The following is an 18,952-nucleotide window of genomic DNA, read 5'->3' as shown; positions in this document are numbered from 1 at the left end:
CCTATTGTGGGCTCATTAAACTACCAGAGTTAAGGGTCAAGGTAATAAAAAGATGACATTGGATTAGAAGGGCGAGGGATGCTCACCACACTAAAATTAGTTGACTAGCATTTTGCAATTTGTAAACTTGATGTACACAATCGATGCATAGTTCCTCAGTTCCCCATGATGTGTGATGAGCAGTGTTCTTGCATACTTGCAGTAGCAATCCAGATCCCATGCCTTCAACATGTTGAGAGCATACTGAATCCAGCATGCAGGTCACCCATGACACGAGGACCTAGTCTAAAGCTTTGCTCCACGTTTTCCATATACCATCATGTACATCAGTCTTGGTTTTCCAATTATGATTAGTTGTATTCTCCATCGTTGGTCTTTCCAACATCTTTACTGGGCTGCTTTTTTTAAATGTCTGGGGTTGCAGCATAAATTAAGCACACCAAACAAGCACATAGAAAGCAATTCATTTCCTTCAGTTTTACTTCATATACACATAAATACTGAAAAAAGTCATAAGTCATAATTGGACAACATTAAAATTGCTGAGTGGAATCACAAATGGATTTTATTTTAATAATAAAACCTGAAATTCAAGATTATCTACAGGGCATTGTTTTCTGTAGTTTCTATACAGAGCAAGTGACATGGCAGCGAGGTACAGTGTAGCCTCTCAGAATGGCTTAGCCTCATCCACTTATGACAAGAAAAGGGTTCATGCCAATATAAGATGAAAACTGAAACGTACGCACACACGCCCACTGGACACGAGACCAACCATCCATGCAGTCCTTCATCTTGACTTCATGTACACTTACTGATCTTGGTGCAAACAGGGCTAGTCATAAGCCTGTCAACTTGTTAACAGTGCACAAAGCAGCACCAGCAAGAATTAGGGGAGAAGGTGATGTTTCATGCATGAACATGTAAAAATGGAGAGGAGGAGGAGGGGGTAGTCTAAAACAATGATGATTCTGAATATAGTCAATGATGTGACGAATGTATGTGGAGGTATTCACACATGCAGTTTTGTGTTTCTTTCATTCAAACTTGGAAACAATATACAATGGGCAAGGAAAACTTTTGTGGACATCATTCTGTGAGCAGGTAAACAGTGAGAAGGGTTTTGAACTAACCCCAGGTGATATGGCTTTTTCACTGCGTACAAATTCAACTGTGTTGACTTGAGTGATGCAGACTTTGATTCATGTGAAAAATTATAAACAATTTCAGCCAACAGCTGTGTGGCTAATCAACAAGCAAAACATTACACAAAATGCCACCAAAATGAGTTCTAAACAGTTGTTGACGTTTTGCCAAATAAGAACCAGAAATTTGAGAATTTATCCATTCCAATTTTTTTCTGCCACATACTGAGAACGTTTATATAAACCATAGATGACGGTGCAACCTGCAAAGTAATGGTCAGTGTTTTGTCAGGTTTCACTTCCCTTGCCATCCTATGATCACAGTTCATTCAGCTCTAGGACTATGGTAAAAGAGTATGTTCGAGATTACAAGGTAGGAAGGGGAGAAAAAAAAAAAAAACAAGTCCAGTTCATGTGAATTGTTTTATGAACAGCACCTTGAGAGATCATCTTGGCAAATGCAAGCACCTCTGTTGCTTTGTTCCCAAACACAGATACAGCAGGGCCAGCACAAGCAGCTGTTGCACTGAGAGGCTGGCACACATCAGTGATGCACAGCCCATACCAGCTCATCTGACCAGCCTCTTGGCCTACATGGGGTAGTAGCTTCAAAGTCCCTCGTGGCGAGATGTTCACAGCTTAAGACTGAGGTGGTACAGGCTGTGAGCACTCAAAGAGCACGTCAGAGATGATCTGTGTTACACTAGGGTCCAAGATCTGAGACATGACAAGTGTGAGAAGGCGATTCTGATGGTGCAAGAACAGCTTGCGGTTTTCTGGCACATGTGCAAGACACAGGAGTGTTGCACTAGCACGTCGAAGCATGTCCAGGCTGGTGCCCATCATCTCTGGGTTGCTCTGAAGCACAGAGAAACCCTGCTGGCTGGCCACTGCCATGGCCGACTGCTCTGCGGCCTCCAGGAACTCAATGAGCAGAGATATGGCAGGATGCTGCAGTGCAATGGCGCGAGCAGCAATGGTGTCTCCTTGCACGAGTCTGGAAAGCAACACGACTGAAAACTCTCGAGGCACCGGTTGTGATCGGTCAGCCAGGAGACGCACAAGGCGTGCAACCAGCAGCAAAATGCGCGAGAAAGGAGGGGTGGCCAAGAGCAGGTCCACGTTGTCATCATGGATACACAACTTGCACAAGGCCTCCAGCACCAGACGCTGAGGGGAGAGCAAGGAGGTGTTTGGAGCAGATGGGAGAGGGTCGCACGCACAGGAAGAAGGACACACCATCCAGTGCAGCAGTCCATCCAAAAGTGGCATGCACACTTCTTGATCCATGTCGCGCATCTGCATATGGGAACAGATGTTGGCAAGGATCACAAGAGTGTTCTCACGCAGTGCGTCTAAAGTGTCCCACCACCACTCGGCAGATGTGGCATAGTCTTGCTCAGCCTCTACAAGCTCTGTCTCCTCTTCCACCATCTCCACTGGTTCCACCTCTGCTTCTCCCTCCTCACTCTCTTGTGGCAAGGGAGCTGCAGGACGCGACTTTGGGCGGGAAGGATGGCAATGGTGCAGCATCAGCAACCTGCCCAAGAGCAGCATAAGCCCATGGTGACCTGAAAGCAACACCTCATTCCCAGGAATGCACGACAAGCTACGAAAGATGTTTGAGATGGCCACACACCGTCTTCCTGCCTCCTCCTGGTCAGCCTGGTTCACACATAATGGTGCATCGTCCCTGTGGTAGGCCTCTTCCTCTAACTCGGACTCATGTTCTTTGATCATGACTACAACAGCCTCTCCTGTGCCGTCATCCTCCACACACAGCTGTTCTTGTCTCTCAGCCTGTTCCTCTTTGCTGCCTTCATTTTCTGCTGCCACCAAAGCAGTCGAGGCTCTTTTTCTGGGCAGCTGTCCCTTGCACCCTCACAAACCAAGTCAGGAGCAGGTTTCTCGTCCACCTCTTCCTTCAATGCATTTCCACTGCAGTCATCTGTTGTGCTACAATGTTCAGTGTTGGGCTTGTCCTGAGTTGCTGCTGGGAGTTCAGGCGGTGGCAGAGAGTCGTTCGATTCACAGCGATGCAGTTCGGGATCACGGGGCTCACTCTTTCTCTCCAATTTCTTTATGAAATTATTCCTGTGTACTTCCTGGTCACATATTTCGGAATGATTATCTTTACCTTGCTTCAGTGAGATTTGTTCCTTTGATTGTTTTGAGGCATCTGTCTCCTGCTTAAGGTCTTTCACAGACTTTTCACTTTTCACTTGAACACACTTCCCTATTCCTACACTTCGTTCTGCACTATACGCTGCCTTTATTTCGCTGTCCTCATTCCATCTACTCTTTGCCCCTGCACACTTCTTAGTCCGTAGCTTGAAACACAAGTCTGATAACAACTCATGAGTGTAGTGACTCTCCAGACAAGAAGCTATGTGTTGTGTCGTGTCTCCGTGACCTTTTTGCCACAGCCTGAAGCCGCTGGAAAAGTTACAAAACACATCCCAAGATTTGGTCTCCAAAACTGAGCAATCCACTGGCTTCTCCTCCAGCTTGACCAGCTTGCCCTGTCGAGTCACCAAAGAGTAGTTGGGGCAAGATGCCTTGTCCAAACAGAAATCACATGGCTTTGACAAAAGGTCTGGCAACAGCAAGTCCTCACAAGCATCTGGATTCTTCTCTGATGCTGTTGCTGTCACAGAAGCAGCACGCAGGCACCCATGAGCTACATCGCCCTTGCAGCGAAGTTCCAAGTCGTGAAAGATGGGGAAAATATGAATAAGCGAAGCGCGGAAGTGCTCTGTCAGTACCTCCAGCAGGCCTGGCAAGTGAGAGAGATTGAAGTAGGCCACAGTGCTGTCATCAAAAAGAAGAACATTGAGGGTGTCCAAGGCCCAGGTGCTTTCAGCTAACAGTCCTGATTTCAGAGACATCATCAATCGCCAAGCTTCCACAGGGCCTGCATGAAAATCAAAATGCACACGTTTTAATAAAAGCATCTTCTAATACATATTAAAAAATCCCATTCCCCTTCCCCCAACTTTCTTACTCTCGTATACAACTTATCCACTTTTTGTGCGGATATATATATATATTTTTTCATCACATTTGTAATTATGGGAACCAATGATTATTTAATAAACAAATCTTCATAAGACAGTGCTATGATACATTTGCCACCAAAGTGATGAAGTAACAAATAGATTTAGACAACACTTACACAATATGTCAAAAACAAACTAAGTGTATGGAGGCCTGTAGCTTTATCTCTGGCATTTAAATTATTCACAAATATACACATACAACAGTCTTGCATGTGCGTTCACCCAGCATAACACCCACAACAGAAAGGTTGGAGAAGGAAGAGTAGTCTGCCACTGACCTATGTCTTTGTGTGTAAGGCGGCGGCGTTTTGCAAGCTGCGGCTGAACCGCCTCGACACTGTCAGGGGGAAACACCACATCCTTCTTAGGAGGAAATTGTGGGGTGGGCATCACGGACCCAGCTTTCTGCTGCAGGAACAGAAGTCGTACTGCTCAGTACTGATTAATTCAACAGTCTTGGAAAAAAGTTTGAAGAGCTGTCAAAAATTTGTAAAAAGAAAAGCAATCTTCTACCCAGACATGTCGCTGGTTGGCTTAAGAGGGATAGTGCTTCCACCTTGCAGTGATTGCCTTTGAGTCGGGAGTTTACCGGTTTGTTTTGAGGTTTTATTAAGGGAAGATGGAGGATTCGTATAAAGAATTTTGAAAGGCAGATGAATGCATGAGAAGATAATAACAGGACAGACAAAAAGTAACCTAAGAGTAATTCAAACTACCTACGATTCAGAAAACATGCTTCTTTTCCTCTGAAAAAATGTTAATGTCTTTTAAAACAGTTACAGGGAGTTGGAACCCGATGACAACCTCGAATACAATTGCTTAAAACTTATGCTGTTAAGGAACCTGCCTCAGCCTTTATTGATGCAGTGGCCCTTTACAACTAGGGCACTCATAAGACAAAGGGGTCTCCTTCCCACCAATGTCTTGCCTATCTAAGATGTCTATTTTACATACACTTCCCAAATTTTTTGCATTAAAAAAACCATGGTCCATGGTTTTTATTACATCATGCCTTAGTCAAAGGAAAAGCCTAGCTAAAGAATGATACATGTAAACTGGCTTCCTGGATTAAATTGTAACCAGGAACTTCCCAATGCTAACCACAGTCATGTTCTACTAGCACCTCCATCAAACACACCATCTGGCTGTTTGCTGTCTCCAGGCAGTTAGACCACCGAATGTTTTACTTAGTTTGCAAATAAATAATAATAATAAAAAAATGGGAGGCAGGTTCCTATAGCCCAGCAAAAGCATTGGATTGTGCTAATCAGATCATACTTGCCTGCCACTTATAAACTGTGGCAACTGGGAGGGTGAAAGGTGCCCGAAAAATAAAACTACAAATATAGCTCACCTGCGGTTTCTGAGCTGTGGGTAATTTTTCCCGAACCTGGGGCGAGGCACGCTGTGGGTGAGGTCTGCCGTAGGATCCTCCCATGGGTGGAGTGCTAGGAGCTGGGGGCATGTAACTGCTGCCAGAGGTCTGAGAGTAGCGTTGCTGCATCGGGGACCAGGGCCCACCTTCCCTCCCTGAACACACAACGAAATATTAAGCTGCTTTCAATCTATTACTTCCCCTCTCGTGTGTTGTATGCTATGTGAACACAATCACTAAGCCACATTACAAAGTGCAGGAACCAAGCCAGCTATGATCACTTTTAACCTTAGTCACAACCATTATTTTACAATAATCTGATCACATAAATTGACCACTGTATTTAAAAAAAAAAAAACTTACTAAATCCAACTCAAAAACACACTGGTTTTACAAGTTCAATACACTGGTTCAAATTGGTTTTACTTTAAAATTATTTTTAAAGGCCATACACGTGTCTCAGAATTCTCATTAAATTAAATTGTATTAAGCCAATGTTGCTACAATTATGAAATGGTTGGACAGAAGAAAAAAAAATTGGAGTCTGGAGCTCTGGGAGTGTAAAGTTCAAATCCCAAATTGAGAAACAAAACATCCTTTCTTTCACTCAATACTGAGGTGATGATAAAATAGATCTGTGCACAACTTGCTTTTACCTTTAGTTTATCAGTTAAAAAATCAAAGCAAAAAAAAAAATCCAGTCAAAACATCTTCTACCCACAACCCCCATCCCCCAAAACAAAAACTTCATTGACGTACAAGCATGCATAAGGTTTTTTTAAAAAAAAGTCATGAGGGTGCCAGATGATGACACTCTTAACACGTAATAATCTTGTGAAACAGCTCACAAAAGCTACAACTAAAAAATAAGTTTTATAACATCTGAGCAAAAGCAGATGGTCAGTTCTTGAAAAGAACTATGAAATAAGAAACTGAAAAATTGTGGATAAAAACTATGACTAAGTTTATCACAGATGTATCTGCCTCGTACCACTCATGTAAGAGTCCGAATGGCCGTCGAGGTGTGAGGAGTAGGTCATGTGACCTGTCCCTGTACTATTCCAGTCAGGATACTGGGATACAGACCCCCCTGCTGGGAAAACCAAATCAGAACAGATTTGTAAGCAATGCGCAGTTTGGACTTATGCAAAAGAGAACTGTGAACAGCAATGTGCATTATGAATGTCCACCAAACCACTTTCAAATAAAGCACACATCTTCAGCGCACCAAACAACACATCACAAAAACTTTCCTTTGCTCACTGTTGGCAATGACTTTTTTCATTCTCTAAACAAAATAATAAACTATTTGAACAACAAAAACACAAAAAGCCAATGACTTCCTTGTCATTCATCTAATCCTGCTAGGGAAAATTTGTGCTGGATGGTGGATAAATAACTTCATATATGTGCTATTGCTTACTCACAAAACCCCTTTTTCACAGAGCTCAAGCCTTTAACTCCTTTTCACCAGGACTACAGCAAAAGCATTGTGCTGAGCCTAACCAGGAATGCTGTGAACACAGAGAAGTGTTACTGCCCTTGTGTAACAGCCAACAAGAAAAAAAAAATAAAATGAAATGAGCAACTGTATGAACACAGAATGCAAATTAAGGCACAAAACTCACCAGGCCCACCAACATATGGACTACCAGCCATCTCCCGCCCAACTGGTGGTGATGGCCGAACCCCTGGGTAAGCACCCTGCTGCTGGGATGGGGGTGCTTGTGGTTGTGGAGAGTAGCTGCTATATTGATCTTGTGGCACTGGAGTACGTGGTCCAAAGCCTGGGCCATGGCCTGAAAAAGTCTGAGACCCGCTATACTGCTCGCCAGGAACTGGTGGGCGGAATGGGGCTGGCTGCTGCCCAGGAAAACGGCCAGCATAAGCTGGCTCTGAACCTCCAGAGGACATCATCATACCTGGCTGAGACTGGCGAAACTGTGGCCCAGGGTGGCTGACACTGGACGGATCAAACCTACACAATGCACAATTTGCTTCATTTTTTAAAGTACCATACCATTCGTGGAGTGCAAATAGTGTAGACAATCTGTTACAGATACATTTCATCAGCTGTTGTGTATTATTTTTCAATATTACATGAGAGTACACTTGAAATCAGTTTTTCAGCAAAGGTTAAACAATTACTCAAATATCTGCCTTGTCCTTGTTTTCATTTTACACACTCACTTTAACATACACCAAAGGTGCATATACCTTTAAAGACAAACCTGCATCTTGCATACCTTTCTCGTTCATACTGTTGGCCAAATGGGAACTGAGCACTTTCAGAGCGACCAGGAAAGGAAGGGGCTGAAGCAGGAGGAAAGCTGTCCACTGGGCGGCGGAATGAGCTTTGGACTGGTTCGCTCCCCTGTCGATTACCACTGGGACCAACACCAGAGTAGGGCATTGTCGATGAGCTTGGGGATGCAGCTGGACGGCTGCAAAAGTCTGCCATGGAAGTTGCAGAGGTGCTGACTGGGGGTTGACTGCTGGAGAAGGCAGGACCCGAGTTGGGGCCACTGCCACCTGGACGCTGCGGAAATTGTGTGGGACCAGGGGAGCTGTTCAAATCATCAGCAAACGGATCCTGTATGCTTACACTGTCAGCTGTTGCAGGTCTGGAGTTTGGGGTGCTACTAGGAGGAAGGGGAACACTAGTGTTCGAGTGAGGCCCTATGCTCCCACCACTACTGCTGCTGGTTGTGTTGCCACAAACAACTGTGCTGCTGCCACTACTAGCAGGTGTCATCATAGGCAGGCATGGACCACTGTTTGGACCCATTCCACCATTGTTTGGGCCCATTCCGCCACTGCTGGGGCCCATTCCACCACTGTTAGGGCCCATGCTACCACTGTTGGGCCCCATGCTGCTACTGTTGGGCCCCATGCCGCCACTACTGGGCCCCATGCTGTTGCAGCCGTGAATCATGCTGTTTGGTACAAAACTGTTAGGTCCCATCATATTATGCCCATGCATCCCAGGTCCTATCATACCTGCTGGTCCTCCTGGACCCATCATGGACGTGCTGCTACTTATCATCCCTCCCTGTGGACCAATGTTTCCTCCCATCATTGCCGATGGAGGCATTCCCTGACCTGGCCCCACACTGGGTGGCCCAGACATCATCATTCCATTCGGACCCATCATCCCTCCAGGCCCTGGACCTGGTCCCCCTCCCATGGCAGATGGGTGTGGGGGCATGTTTGGCTGTCCACCCATCATGGAGCCTGGGTGGCCCATCATGTTGTTAGACATCATCATTTGTGGTGGTACATGGGTTCCCATAGGACCCATACTGCCTTCAGGACCCTGCATATAAGGGGGAGGCATGCCTGGTGCATACTGCTCCATCATCTGACTGTTCGGTGTGCTAGGAGGCTGGAAGGCATCCTGTGATCCTTGTGATCCTGTTGAAAATTTTAAAACATTTTCTAACATGTTACTGTCATTTTTTAAATTAAAATCCTGATCCCAAATGTTGGATCTATCAATTACTCCATACACAGATACACAAATGCACACATCCCAGAGGTTTATTTTGTGATGGCTAGGGATGGGGTTTAAGTGTTGATGGTGAGTTTGTCCTTCCATATATTGAAAAACAATTAAAGGTGCCCAAAATATTTCTGCTTATGCAGAACATAACATTTTAATAATAAAAAAAAGTACTCTGTTTTTTTTTTTGTCCCACCATCCTCCTTACAACACTAAAATGCATGACCACATTTTTGTCTATAACAGTCTTCTTGGTTTCGTTCCTTCTGCTATCTGCCCTACAAACACCTATGTTAAACGACACGACTCGACTCTGTAAGTCCTAGCCATCACACACACACACACTTACCAGGTGATGGGACTCGTTTCTTTTGTTCCCGCTTTTTCTCTAGCTGAGCTTCCATATCAGCAAGAATTGGTGCAGGGTCAACATTTCCTCTATCATGTCTGCATTCAAAGGCAAACAGATAGCGGATGTAGTTTTTCTTCAATGTGAAAGCAGCACTTGCTGACGACCCAATATTGACATAGGTGCAGATTTCCTTCCACTTCTTACCTTTATTTACCTGAAAAAGACAAGCCATCAAAACTGAATGATTGTCATTTAAGCAGCCGTGAACAGCCCCTTCAAGGTCCCTAATTTAACTATTTGTGGTTTCAGTGCCCATCCCCACCCCTAAACAAAAAAAATCTAATGCTGTTTGGTAATTAAAATTGTTGGGCTGTTTTTCATTATATTTAACCAAAGAGCATACAGACAAAAATATTGATCTTCAATGGCAGCCTATCAACTTCCTAACTTTTTTCTTTAAATTCTAAGCTGCTATACAACCACAAAAACTTCAGGACAAAGGTATAGCCTGCGACTAATGAAAACTCCTAAATGCACACACACACATTTCTTGCTCATCATAAATTGCATTCCTCAACCTGCTCTACTTTCACTAATGAAATTTTGAACTGATTTGAATGATTTCATACCTCAACCATGCCACCTTTTTCTCGAACGTAAAAGTAAAGTCGGTAGAGATCCAAAGGCTGCTTGCTGATGGAAGGCATTGATGTGATAGGAGTGCCTTTTTCTTCTAAAAATGATAGTAGTTTGTCCAAGAAGGGTCGTCTGTCCACTTCATTGCCCATGTCGTATAACTTGCTCAAATCAGTTGAGGACTTCTGTGTATTGAGCAACAGAACATGAGATGCAATAAATCCATGTTTAAAAAAAAATAGTTAACAAAGTTGCAATTATCTGGCCTATAACATAAAAACATTTTTTCAAAAAAAGGGGGCTAGATTTCAGTTATAGGACATTAAGATGAAGCAATTAGAGAAAATTCAGTAAAGACTGTAAATATTTTCTATATATTTTTTCCTTTACTTTGTTTGATTAAAACTGTCCCGCACACAATGTTTTTTTATCCTATTTTCAAACATAAGAAAGAAGCCACTGCCGATCCCAGCTTCCTTCCTCTGGCCATTTTCTTTTCCAAAAACATGTAAAGCAAAACTCTCAAAGTCTTCGACAGCAAGAAAAACACCACCCTTCCCTTCATCTGAAAATTTGGATTGCAAAATATTTAGTGACATGCCTTCCTTCTAGGCTTTAAAAAAAAAATAATCAAATTTATGCATCACTAATTTGATTTGTTTCCTATTAATAATGAATGCCAAAACCAATGATGGAAATAAGCAATGCAAACTGTAGGGAAACGCATGCAGAAATGGTTTCTCAAAACACGAGCAGAAAACTAAGAGCCAGGCAAACACAGCTGCAAAAGAACTGTAACTTGAATGCTTGAGAAATGCAAACTAAACACAAATACATCCCTATAAGCAAGACTATGGAAGGGGGTAAAAATATCAAAGGAAACTAGACAGCAATGATGGCAGAAGCCGAGAAAGTGATGGATTGGGGAATGATGATGGGGCTAAGGCAAGATAAGAACAAATGCAGTTAAGAAATCACAACAAAAACAGCCACTCACAGACAAGACTGATCCATATGGCGCACTGTACACCACAACATCACAACATTATAGTGCACTCTTAGCCTGTCCTACATAAACTGTGCCAATACAGCAATTTGCACACATGATCAGTCATATCACCAACAATGCCACAACCAACTGGGATGGCTTGATGTGTCCAGCACATTGCTCAGTAACTCTCTAGTGGCACTGAGCAATCGGGGATTTGGGGGGGGTTATGGGAGATGGATTACATAGCCACGAAAGGCAGAACACCATTCCCAAGAACTTGGCATTATACCAAATGTGCAGGTGAAAATTAGATGATTGGATGAATGGAAAGGGGCACAGAAGGGGATATTGGGTGGCACTTCGGGTGAGGGCCAGGAGAATAAAAATTAAAAAAAATAAAAACGAGCTGTTCCCAACAACAGATAACGTCATAAACTCCCATCCAGACCCACTTACTGGCATGCCCGGCCAACCTGGGCTACTGCAATTTTCATATTCCTCAAGATAGGGGCCTGCAGCGGAGCCTGGTTGGGCTACCACCACTACCCCTCCGTCCTAGAAGGAACATCCGGCAGCAACACAAATAGTCAATCAATGCTATGTCACCAGCCTCCAACAGAGTTTTATAAGAATAACCTGTACATTTCTGAATTAATCAGTTGGATTTTGTTAAAAACTTATTTGAGGCCATGCTAAAGAAAAGCTATGTCATCCAATGATTGGGAAAGATTTTCTTCTGGATTATTTTCTTTCCATGTTTAAATAATTTTTCTTTCTGGAGGGGAGGGGATGTCAAACTTCATTCTCCAACAGATACAATTCCTTCATTAACCATAAAAACCTACGTAACACTGATAGAATACCTCTAGTACCTCCACTCCATACCCAGATATAAAGATAACACTGGTATTCAAGGACCTACCAAAAATCACAGTCATCAGTGAAAGACAACGATATGGCATTTATCATGAAAAAAGCAGCAATGTGTTTGGAATGGGAGAAGGAAGATTTTAAAAAAATGGTGCTTGTGGCTGGTTTATGAACAGTTTAATATAAATCATTGCTTTTAGATCTATACATATAGCAGAGTTTGCAGATAAACATGTAGCAAAGTATTAGCATCACAGATCAGTGAAAGAAAAAAGCTGTGAACTTGTTTCTCTTTTGCACAGATTCTGGTTAAATGTGCAAGAAAGGGGGACTGGACTTGTGCCTTGTCAGTTAGGAAGAAAGACATCAGAATTCTTAAACCAAAATACCACAACAATAGGAAATTTGTTTTGTTAAGCTCTAGCTACTAAAGCTCAAGATATTTGTTCCCTTTTAAAGAAATGGTAGATGATATAGACTTTACGCAACTGATATAATGATGCCTTCAAGATGAGTATTCAGTACTGATGAATGAGAAAGATGTGACCAGTTTACACACTCAAGTGAATTTTCAAACAAGACATACACGACCTATTTTCTATTACCTTTTTCTTTTTCTCAGGTGGTTCATCTGGCAAAGAAGGAACTGGAACACAGTTGTTCTGTGGCATATTGCCAGATCCCATGCTGTTGTTCCCGGTTGGCATGCTATTGTGCATGCTGCCTGGGGGCATGCTGCATGGAGGCATGTTACTGGGCATGCTGCCAGGCATGTTGGCAGACATGCTGCCTGGAGGCATGGTTCCAGGCATGGAACCTGGTGGCATGTTGGGTGGCATGCTGCTCATCATGCCAGGCATACCACTACCATGTGGCATGCTATTTGACATGCTGTGCGGCATATTGTAGGGCATGTTGCCCATACTTGGGTGATGCATACCTGGCCCCTGCATCATGTGAGCACTACTCATAGGTCCCTCGTGAGGGACTATGTACCCCATCCCATGGTGGGGATGATGGGGATAGTGCGGGCCATTGCTGGTGCTACTGTTAGAAACAGTCATCATGGAGAAAGGCAACGATGATGTCTGACTGCCTGTGTTCTCTGTTTCACTGCTCACCGGGGTTGGGATGCTCTGTGTGGTTCCAGAATGACCTGCCAAACAAACACAAGTTGTGCTGCAAATGTTGTAGAGGTAATGAGGCAACCAGATATATGCTTTAAGAAATCTCGAACCAACATGTTACACTTAAATTTACTATTTAGGTGCTTCACAAAGTCTGGTCAATCTAAAAGACCAGATTCTTGCCTGTATAACTGGTAATGCTTAATATAAACCTTTGACTAGTTTAGTTGTAGATATCACTCTCAAACAACTCTTTTTCACTGTGTTAAGGGTTATGTTAATCCAACATGGATAGTTTTTGGTTTTAATAGATAAGGCAATATACTCTAACAACATTTAGTTCCTGAAAAAAAAATTTCATATATTTTTAACATGCTACGCCTACACCGAATACTACTTATTTGGCCAATTACACTGAAAACTGAACTTAATTCCTACAGAAAAACGGACCTGCAGCCACAGAAGTCATTGCACTCGCTGTATGTAGGTTGTTACTGCTGTAAGTGGACACGGCATCAGCATCACTGCAAGGCATCTTGGTATCATCAATTTCATGACTAGACTTGTCATCACATACTCCATTGGCAGAGGGCAACTGGTTCAAAGATGAAGGAGAGCAAGACTGAGTAGGGGTTGGATCAGAGGGTGGCTTCTCACTGTGATCCAGCGCGGAATGGAAACCACTATCTACTGAAGTTGAATCACTGGGCATGCTGCCGGAGCCATCGGACCCCACCGTGTCAGATGTTGAATTGGCTGCATCCGCTGTCTGTCCAGGTGTGGTGGTGGAGCTGGGGCGTGATGAAGATTCTTGAGTATCGGAACCAGACATAGGCGACATCATGCTGGAATTGTCACCGCCTACACCACCATGACTACTTGTTATATTGTTACTGCTGTCTCCCGAGGCAGAGGGTCCATTGGCAGCTTGCCCATGCAGTAAACTGCTGTTGGCACCACTGCCTGCTGGGCTGGTGGGCTTGCTAGGCACTGAAGAAACACTATTGGTGGTGATCTGGTTGATGGCGTTTGTCATGCTGTTCAGGCTGGGGTTCCCGAGGTTGCCCATGTAACTCAGACCACCTGGGTTTGGAGACCCTGCGCCATGCGAGCCGTACATGCGAGGTGAACTACTCATTCCTCGATTTGGGGTTAGTGGCCTTGATCCTGCAGAACTTGCAGCAGCCATAAGTGCAGCCTGGGCAGCAGCTTGGGCACCCTTACCTGGAATTACAGCATTTGTGGGTGGTCCCACCTGTGGCATTCCCATTCCAGGCTGCCCCATGGAGCCCATGCCTGCCTGCCCACCAATCATCGCACCAGGAGGAATAGGCAGTGGCCCTCCCCCACCTCCCATACCTGCCTGACCTGGGCCCGGGCCCGGTGCAGGCCCTGGCCCAGGCCCCTGCCCTGGAGCAGGCCCCATGTGACTGTTAAAAGCACCATACTGACTGTTCATGCCTAGATTGCCTGGTCCATATGGACCACCATAGCTCTGCATGCCTCGACTCATCATATTATTGTACATGTTTGGACCGGGTCCCATTTGACTACCTGGACCGTTGTACATAGACTGCGGGTAGTTTCCTTGCATGCCAGGTCCAGGGCCTCCAGCTGGCATACCTGGCATGTTCTGCTGCCGACCATAGTTACCTGTATAAAAACCACCCAAAAAAAAACTCTTTAAAACATTAAACTAATTTTATGTATTTCAGAGATCTAAACATTTTATTCTCTTTGTCATAATATAATGTTGTGCATGAATACATTTAAAAATCGGTCGAGCATTTTATGTCTCACCTTGTGGATATTGTGAATTGTATGGTGGGTAATGGGGTGGCATCTGACCACTGGACATTGTGGAAGCAGCCATTTTGCCTCCAGAACCTGGTCCATAGCCCATCTGACCGGGCATTGGTGGTGGCATCATTGGTTGATTAAAACCTACAAAATATACACAAATTTGGGTCTCTGCAGTTTATCTGAACATGCATAATCATAAAAATAACTATAATGAACTGCTAAAAGATGACATACAAAGTTCTTGTATCTTGAATCATGGGACACAAAAATCACATCATGTTTCCCTCTTTATTGTTTGACCCTCTTAATGGTTTTGCAAATTTAACCTGATAGGGATTGGAATGAAAAGGACAAGATTTTTTTTTTAAATGATCATTTATCAGTCTAAAAATAACAGATAAAGGGGAGGTGGATGAGAGATGAAGGTTGCCATGTACAGAAATTGCCCCCTCCCCCAAACCCTGTGAAAAGAGGGAGGGGTCTCACTAAAATTTAAAAAAATCTAACCCACCAATGTTAATACAAAATGAAATAAAGATAACTTCAATGTGAACATATACATAATCCAGCATTATTTAAAATCTCTCAACTTCACAACAACTGACATACCTTGTGTAGCCATAGGTGAATGACTGAGGCGATTCTGACCTTCTAGATGACTTGATGGAGGCCTAGGGGGCATAGGACTACCTGACTGAGTGCCTGCAATGTAGAAACTACTTTTTTCACCTATGTCTTTTCAGTACACTAGATGCTGACAACTATTTTCTAAAAAGTATCCACAGACCCTTACTCTCTGCATTCCATGACATCATCTTTTTTTCTAGAATTATAATGAATGTAGCAAGACGACCCACTGAAACCTCTAAAGGGTAATTAACAAAATGATGGGATTTAAAACATTCAAAAATTTGTCTTCTCTTTCTCCATCAGAAGTAGAATATGTAAAATTATAATACAGAAGAGCACTGGCTAATGCTGGAACTTTCAACACACACTGATGAACCTTTGAACTACAAAAGAAAATTTCTTGTGGTAAAAACTCTAACGATCTAATGTATCTCATCTTTAGTTTTTGAAGGTGTTCATGCATGCACACTAATGCCACCTCAGTAGAACAATGTGCACTTCTGACGCTTAACACTTCTCTAAAGCTTTAGAGTGAATTTTATACAATGTAAGAAATGTTTTCTCCCTTCAACCTACATTTGAAAAAAAAAATTATTTAAATACATGAATATAACTTCTGCACACTTGCCAATAATACAGATTTGCAGGGTCAAATATTAGTCTGCGTAAGTAATGTTTCACATTTACTACATGTCTTACATACCTTCCCCTCCAATGTACATTCATTCCATCATTCATAATTGTAACAGAGATTTTTAATTAGTCTGAAAAAACTAATTCCACCTCCTTGCAAAAGATCACAACTTTCCTGCAGATGACATAGTTAACTGGTCTTGTTTCTGTCATGAGGGCAATGTCTTTATCTTTTTCAAACTAGAGCATCAAGTTCACTAATGACCTACATGGGGGCAAGAAGAAAGGGTATTCCCCTTGCTACGGAGCCTCTCTTTGTTCCCCTCACCCCCCATCCATCCCACTCCTACCTCTGAATGAAACAGCCGCCTCTTATGAACCCTTCAGCTATCAGTGTTGGCTAACTGCATGTCAATAGGGCACTCTGTTGTTATTAAACTGCAGGGCCTTTAAAAAAAAAAAACCTTACCCCCCCTCTTTTCACACTACCTTTCCCCACCAAAGTATATTTCCTGCCTGAGGCAGATTAGCCTCTACCCTACCCTTCCCCACCTTCTGCTCACATTACTTGGTGTCCTCCAGCTGTTGTTTGCCATTGACTGGGACTATAATTAGTTTGGAGATTCCATTAAAGTCAGGGAAAGCCTGTCTGGCAACGGGCAAAGAGGGAAGCCCCCCTTCACAATGACAGGGCAATCCCTGACAGATGCAGCCAGGAGGCTACCCCCTCCCCTCAGCTGCTCCAGGCGGTGAAAATATCAATAGCGCATTTACATAATTAAAGAGTACTGGGGCCGCAATGAACATATTGAGATGTCCTTGTGTTTGCTACTTGACACAATACATCCACCTGCAGGCCATTCCTTAAGCCCTTATTATGTCCCTCCCACTCCCTTCAGGAATCTTTGCCCTCAACCTTACAGTCTCTTTTGACAGATCTCAGAAGAAACAACTTTTCCAATATTATTTTTAGCCTTGGAAAGTGAAAGTTTTAGAACTTGGTGACACCATGAGAAGATAAAAGATACTAAGAAAAAATGTCAAACTATCTGATCTGATACTCTAAATAAGTCACATCAATCAGCTATCGTAAAGTCATAATAAAGCGACATCTAAACATAATCGTGGTTTTTTTTTAAATTAAAAAAAAACAACTTTAGAACAAAAGCCAGTTGATCGCAATTATTTTATCCAACATTTTAGGGGATGAAAAATTATGCCTACCAGAACTGAAATTTTCATAATACTTTTTTTCTGGCAGGGAGAGAGGTGGGAGAGTCAAGAACATTTGCCATCTAGCTTTTCTCACAACTTCAAATGTCAGTCCTTAAAATTCTTTATATAAAAATGCTTACCATGGAATTTTCCTCCAAGAGAAAATTTGTATGGTGGCTTTTAGAAATGTAAGGATTCTCAAGAGTTAGGGATCAACATTTGTTGTTTCTCACTGATCACAACAAAATGGAGGACTAACAGGAATTATGCAGTGTATGTGAAACTATAGGAAGGTTGGTTGGCTGGTTGATGCTTTATGCTGTGTTAGTAACAGGCTATAATCACAGAGAGAACTAGATGTTTTCAATACAATTAAGGAAAAAAAATCAAAGCATGAAGCAAGCATAGAGACATAGAAAGATACACATTTATATAGCCCAAAGACAACTGCTCTAAATAACATTACAGAATTTGTCACAAAACAGGCAAAGGCACGGACATACATAATAAAAACTATTCAGTTTATGCTGTTGTCTGAAATTTCTTGAAACAAAGATATAAACTAATGGAAATAGATTAATAAGTGGCTTTTATTGTATTGACATCTCAGTCAAGCATAAAAGCATTCTTGCCATCTGAACTGTAAGAATGTGCGCGTATGTGTGCAGGTCTGCCTGAAGTTTTATTTACCACCCCCATCCATTACTCTTCTATTCTGGCACCTATGGTCTTATTGATTTTCCCAAGAAGTGTTTTTTCTCTTGCACACACTGCCCATATCCCCTTTAGTAGAAGGCAAGCTTGTAAAAACTTGTAAAAACTATCTAATAACTCACCAGGAATTGGTGCTGGTGTGTTGGAGCGAGACCCCGAAGAACCAACAGGAGAGGAGGATGGCCTAGAGCTGGACACACCTACATGAGACTGAGATGTTCCTGAGTTTGGAGTCCCTCTGGAATTTTCTCCATTTGCCTCCTCAACATTGGAACTATCCTGCAAACACAACACCACACTCTAGAATGTGTGGTATTTCTATAAACTCCAACTAATTAAATCTGTATTTTCTTTTTCCTATTGGCTTTAAAGGGGACCATCTACATAACCTGTTATTGAACGATCACTCTGAGACATATGATGATAACTTGTTTACAAATATCTTTCACTATGCATGTAATGCAAAACTACATTTGAAGACGTTTTTAATGCAAGAAAGTTCTTTACAAAAAGTTCTTTATCAAGTTTGTGCAAATTTTTTATTTTTGAAATTTTAATTTACATCATGGGCGATGATCTGCTATCTGGAAGAAAGCTTGAACTACTAGAGCTGTGAAACCATTTGAAGTTATATAGCTCGGTATTTTCACACCACCCCCACACAATCACCCACTCCAATAACCTTGCAACTTAAGTGACCCCAATACGACGCACATCAAACCAAAGCTTACAACAGTTAACCCAACAATAATGTGTACATCGCCCAACTTTCCTCAAACCGTCTACTTACGATGCTGACAACACCGGTTCACGACTTCAAGCTCCTTTCAAAGCAACAAACACGTGTTGCGATCAAAATAATGCACCACATCCCTGAAGAGGCCTCAATGAGGCATGCGC

At 42.8% G+C, this 18,952-nt stretch overlaps 1 protein-coding gene across 1 annotated transcript in view; it reads right to left on the bottom strand.

The window, feature by feature from the left end:
• Positions 1 to 462: 462 nt before the first annotated feature.
• LOC112567130 (trithorax group protein osa-like) overlaps positions 463 to 18,952 on the bottom strand; it is a 36,708-nt gene continuing 18,218 nt past the window's right edge. The window contains 15 exon segments of the mRNA XM_025243677.1: positions 463 to 2,891; positions 2,894 to 4,059; positions 4,483 to 4,612; positions 5,559 to 5,734; positions 6,571 to 6,672; positions 7,208 to 7,557; positions 7,826 to 8,993; positions 9,431 to 9,647; positions 10,063 to 10,254; positions 11,517 to 11,615; positions 12,536 to 13,086; positions 13,508 to 14,710; positions 14,858 to 15,001; positions 15,470 to 15,562; positions 18,175 to 18,331. Of these exon segments, the coding sequence (XP_025099462.1) occupies positions 1,785 to 2,891; positions 2,894 to 4,059; positions 4,483 to 4,612; positions 5,559 to 5,734; positions 6,571 to 6,672; positions 7,208 to 7,557; positions 7,826 to 8,993; positions 9,431 to 9,647; positions 10,063 to 10,254; positions 11,517 to 11,615; positions 12,536 to 13,086; positions 13,508 to 14,710; positions 14,858 to 15,001; positions 15,470 to 15,562; positions 18,175 to 18,331 (6,855 nt within the window). The 3' untranslated portion in view covers positions 463 to 1,784.

Source organism: Pomacea canaliculata, linkage group LG6 (genome assembly GCF_003073045.1).
Source record: "Pomacea canaliculata isolate SZHN2017 linkage group LG6, ASM307304v1, whole genome shotgun sequence".
NCBI lineage: Eukaryota > Metazoa > Mollusca > Gastropoda > Architaenioglossa > Ampullariidae > Pomacea > Pomacea canaliculata.
The sequence above is the reverse complement of the archived record's forward strand: the minus strand, read 5'-3'. Positions and strand labels throughout refer to the sequence as shown.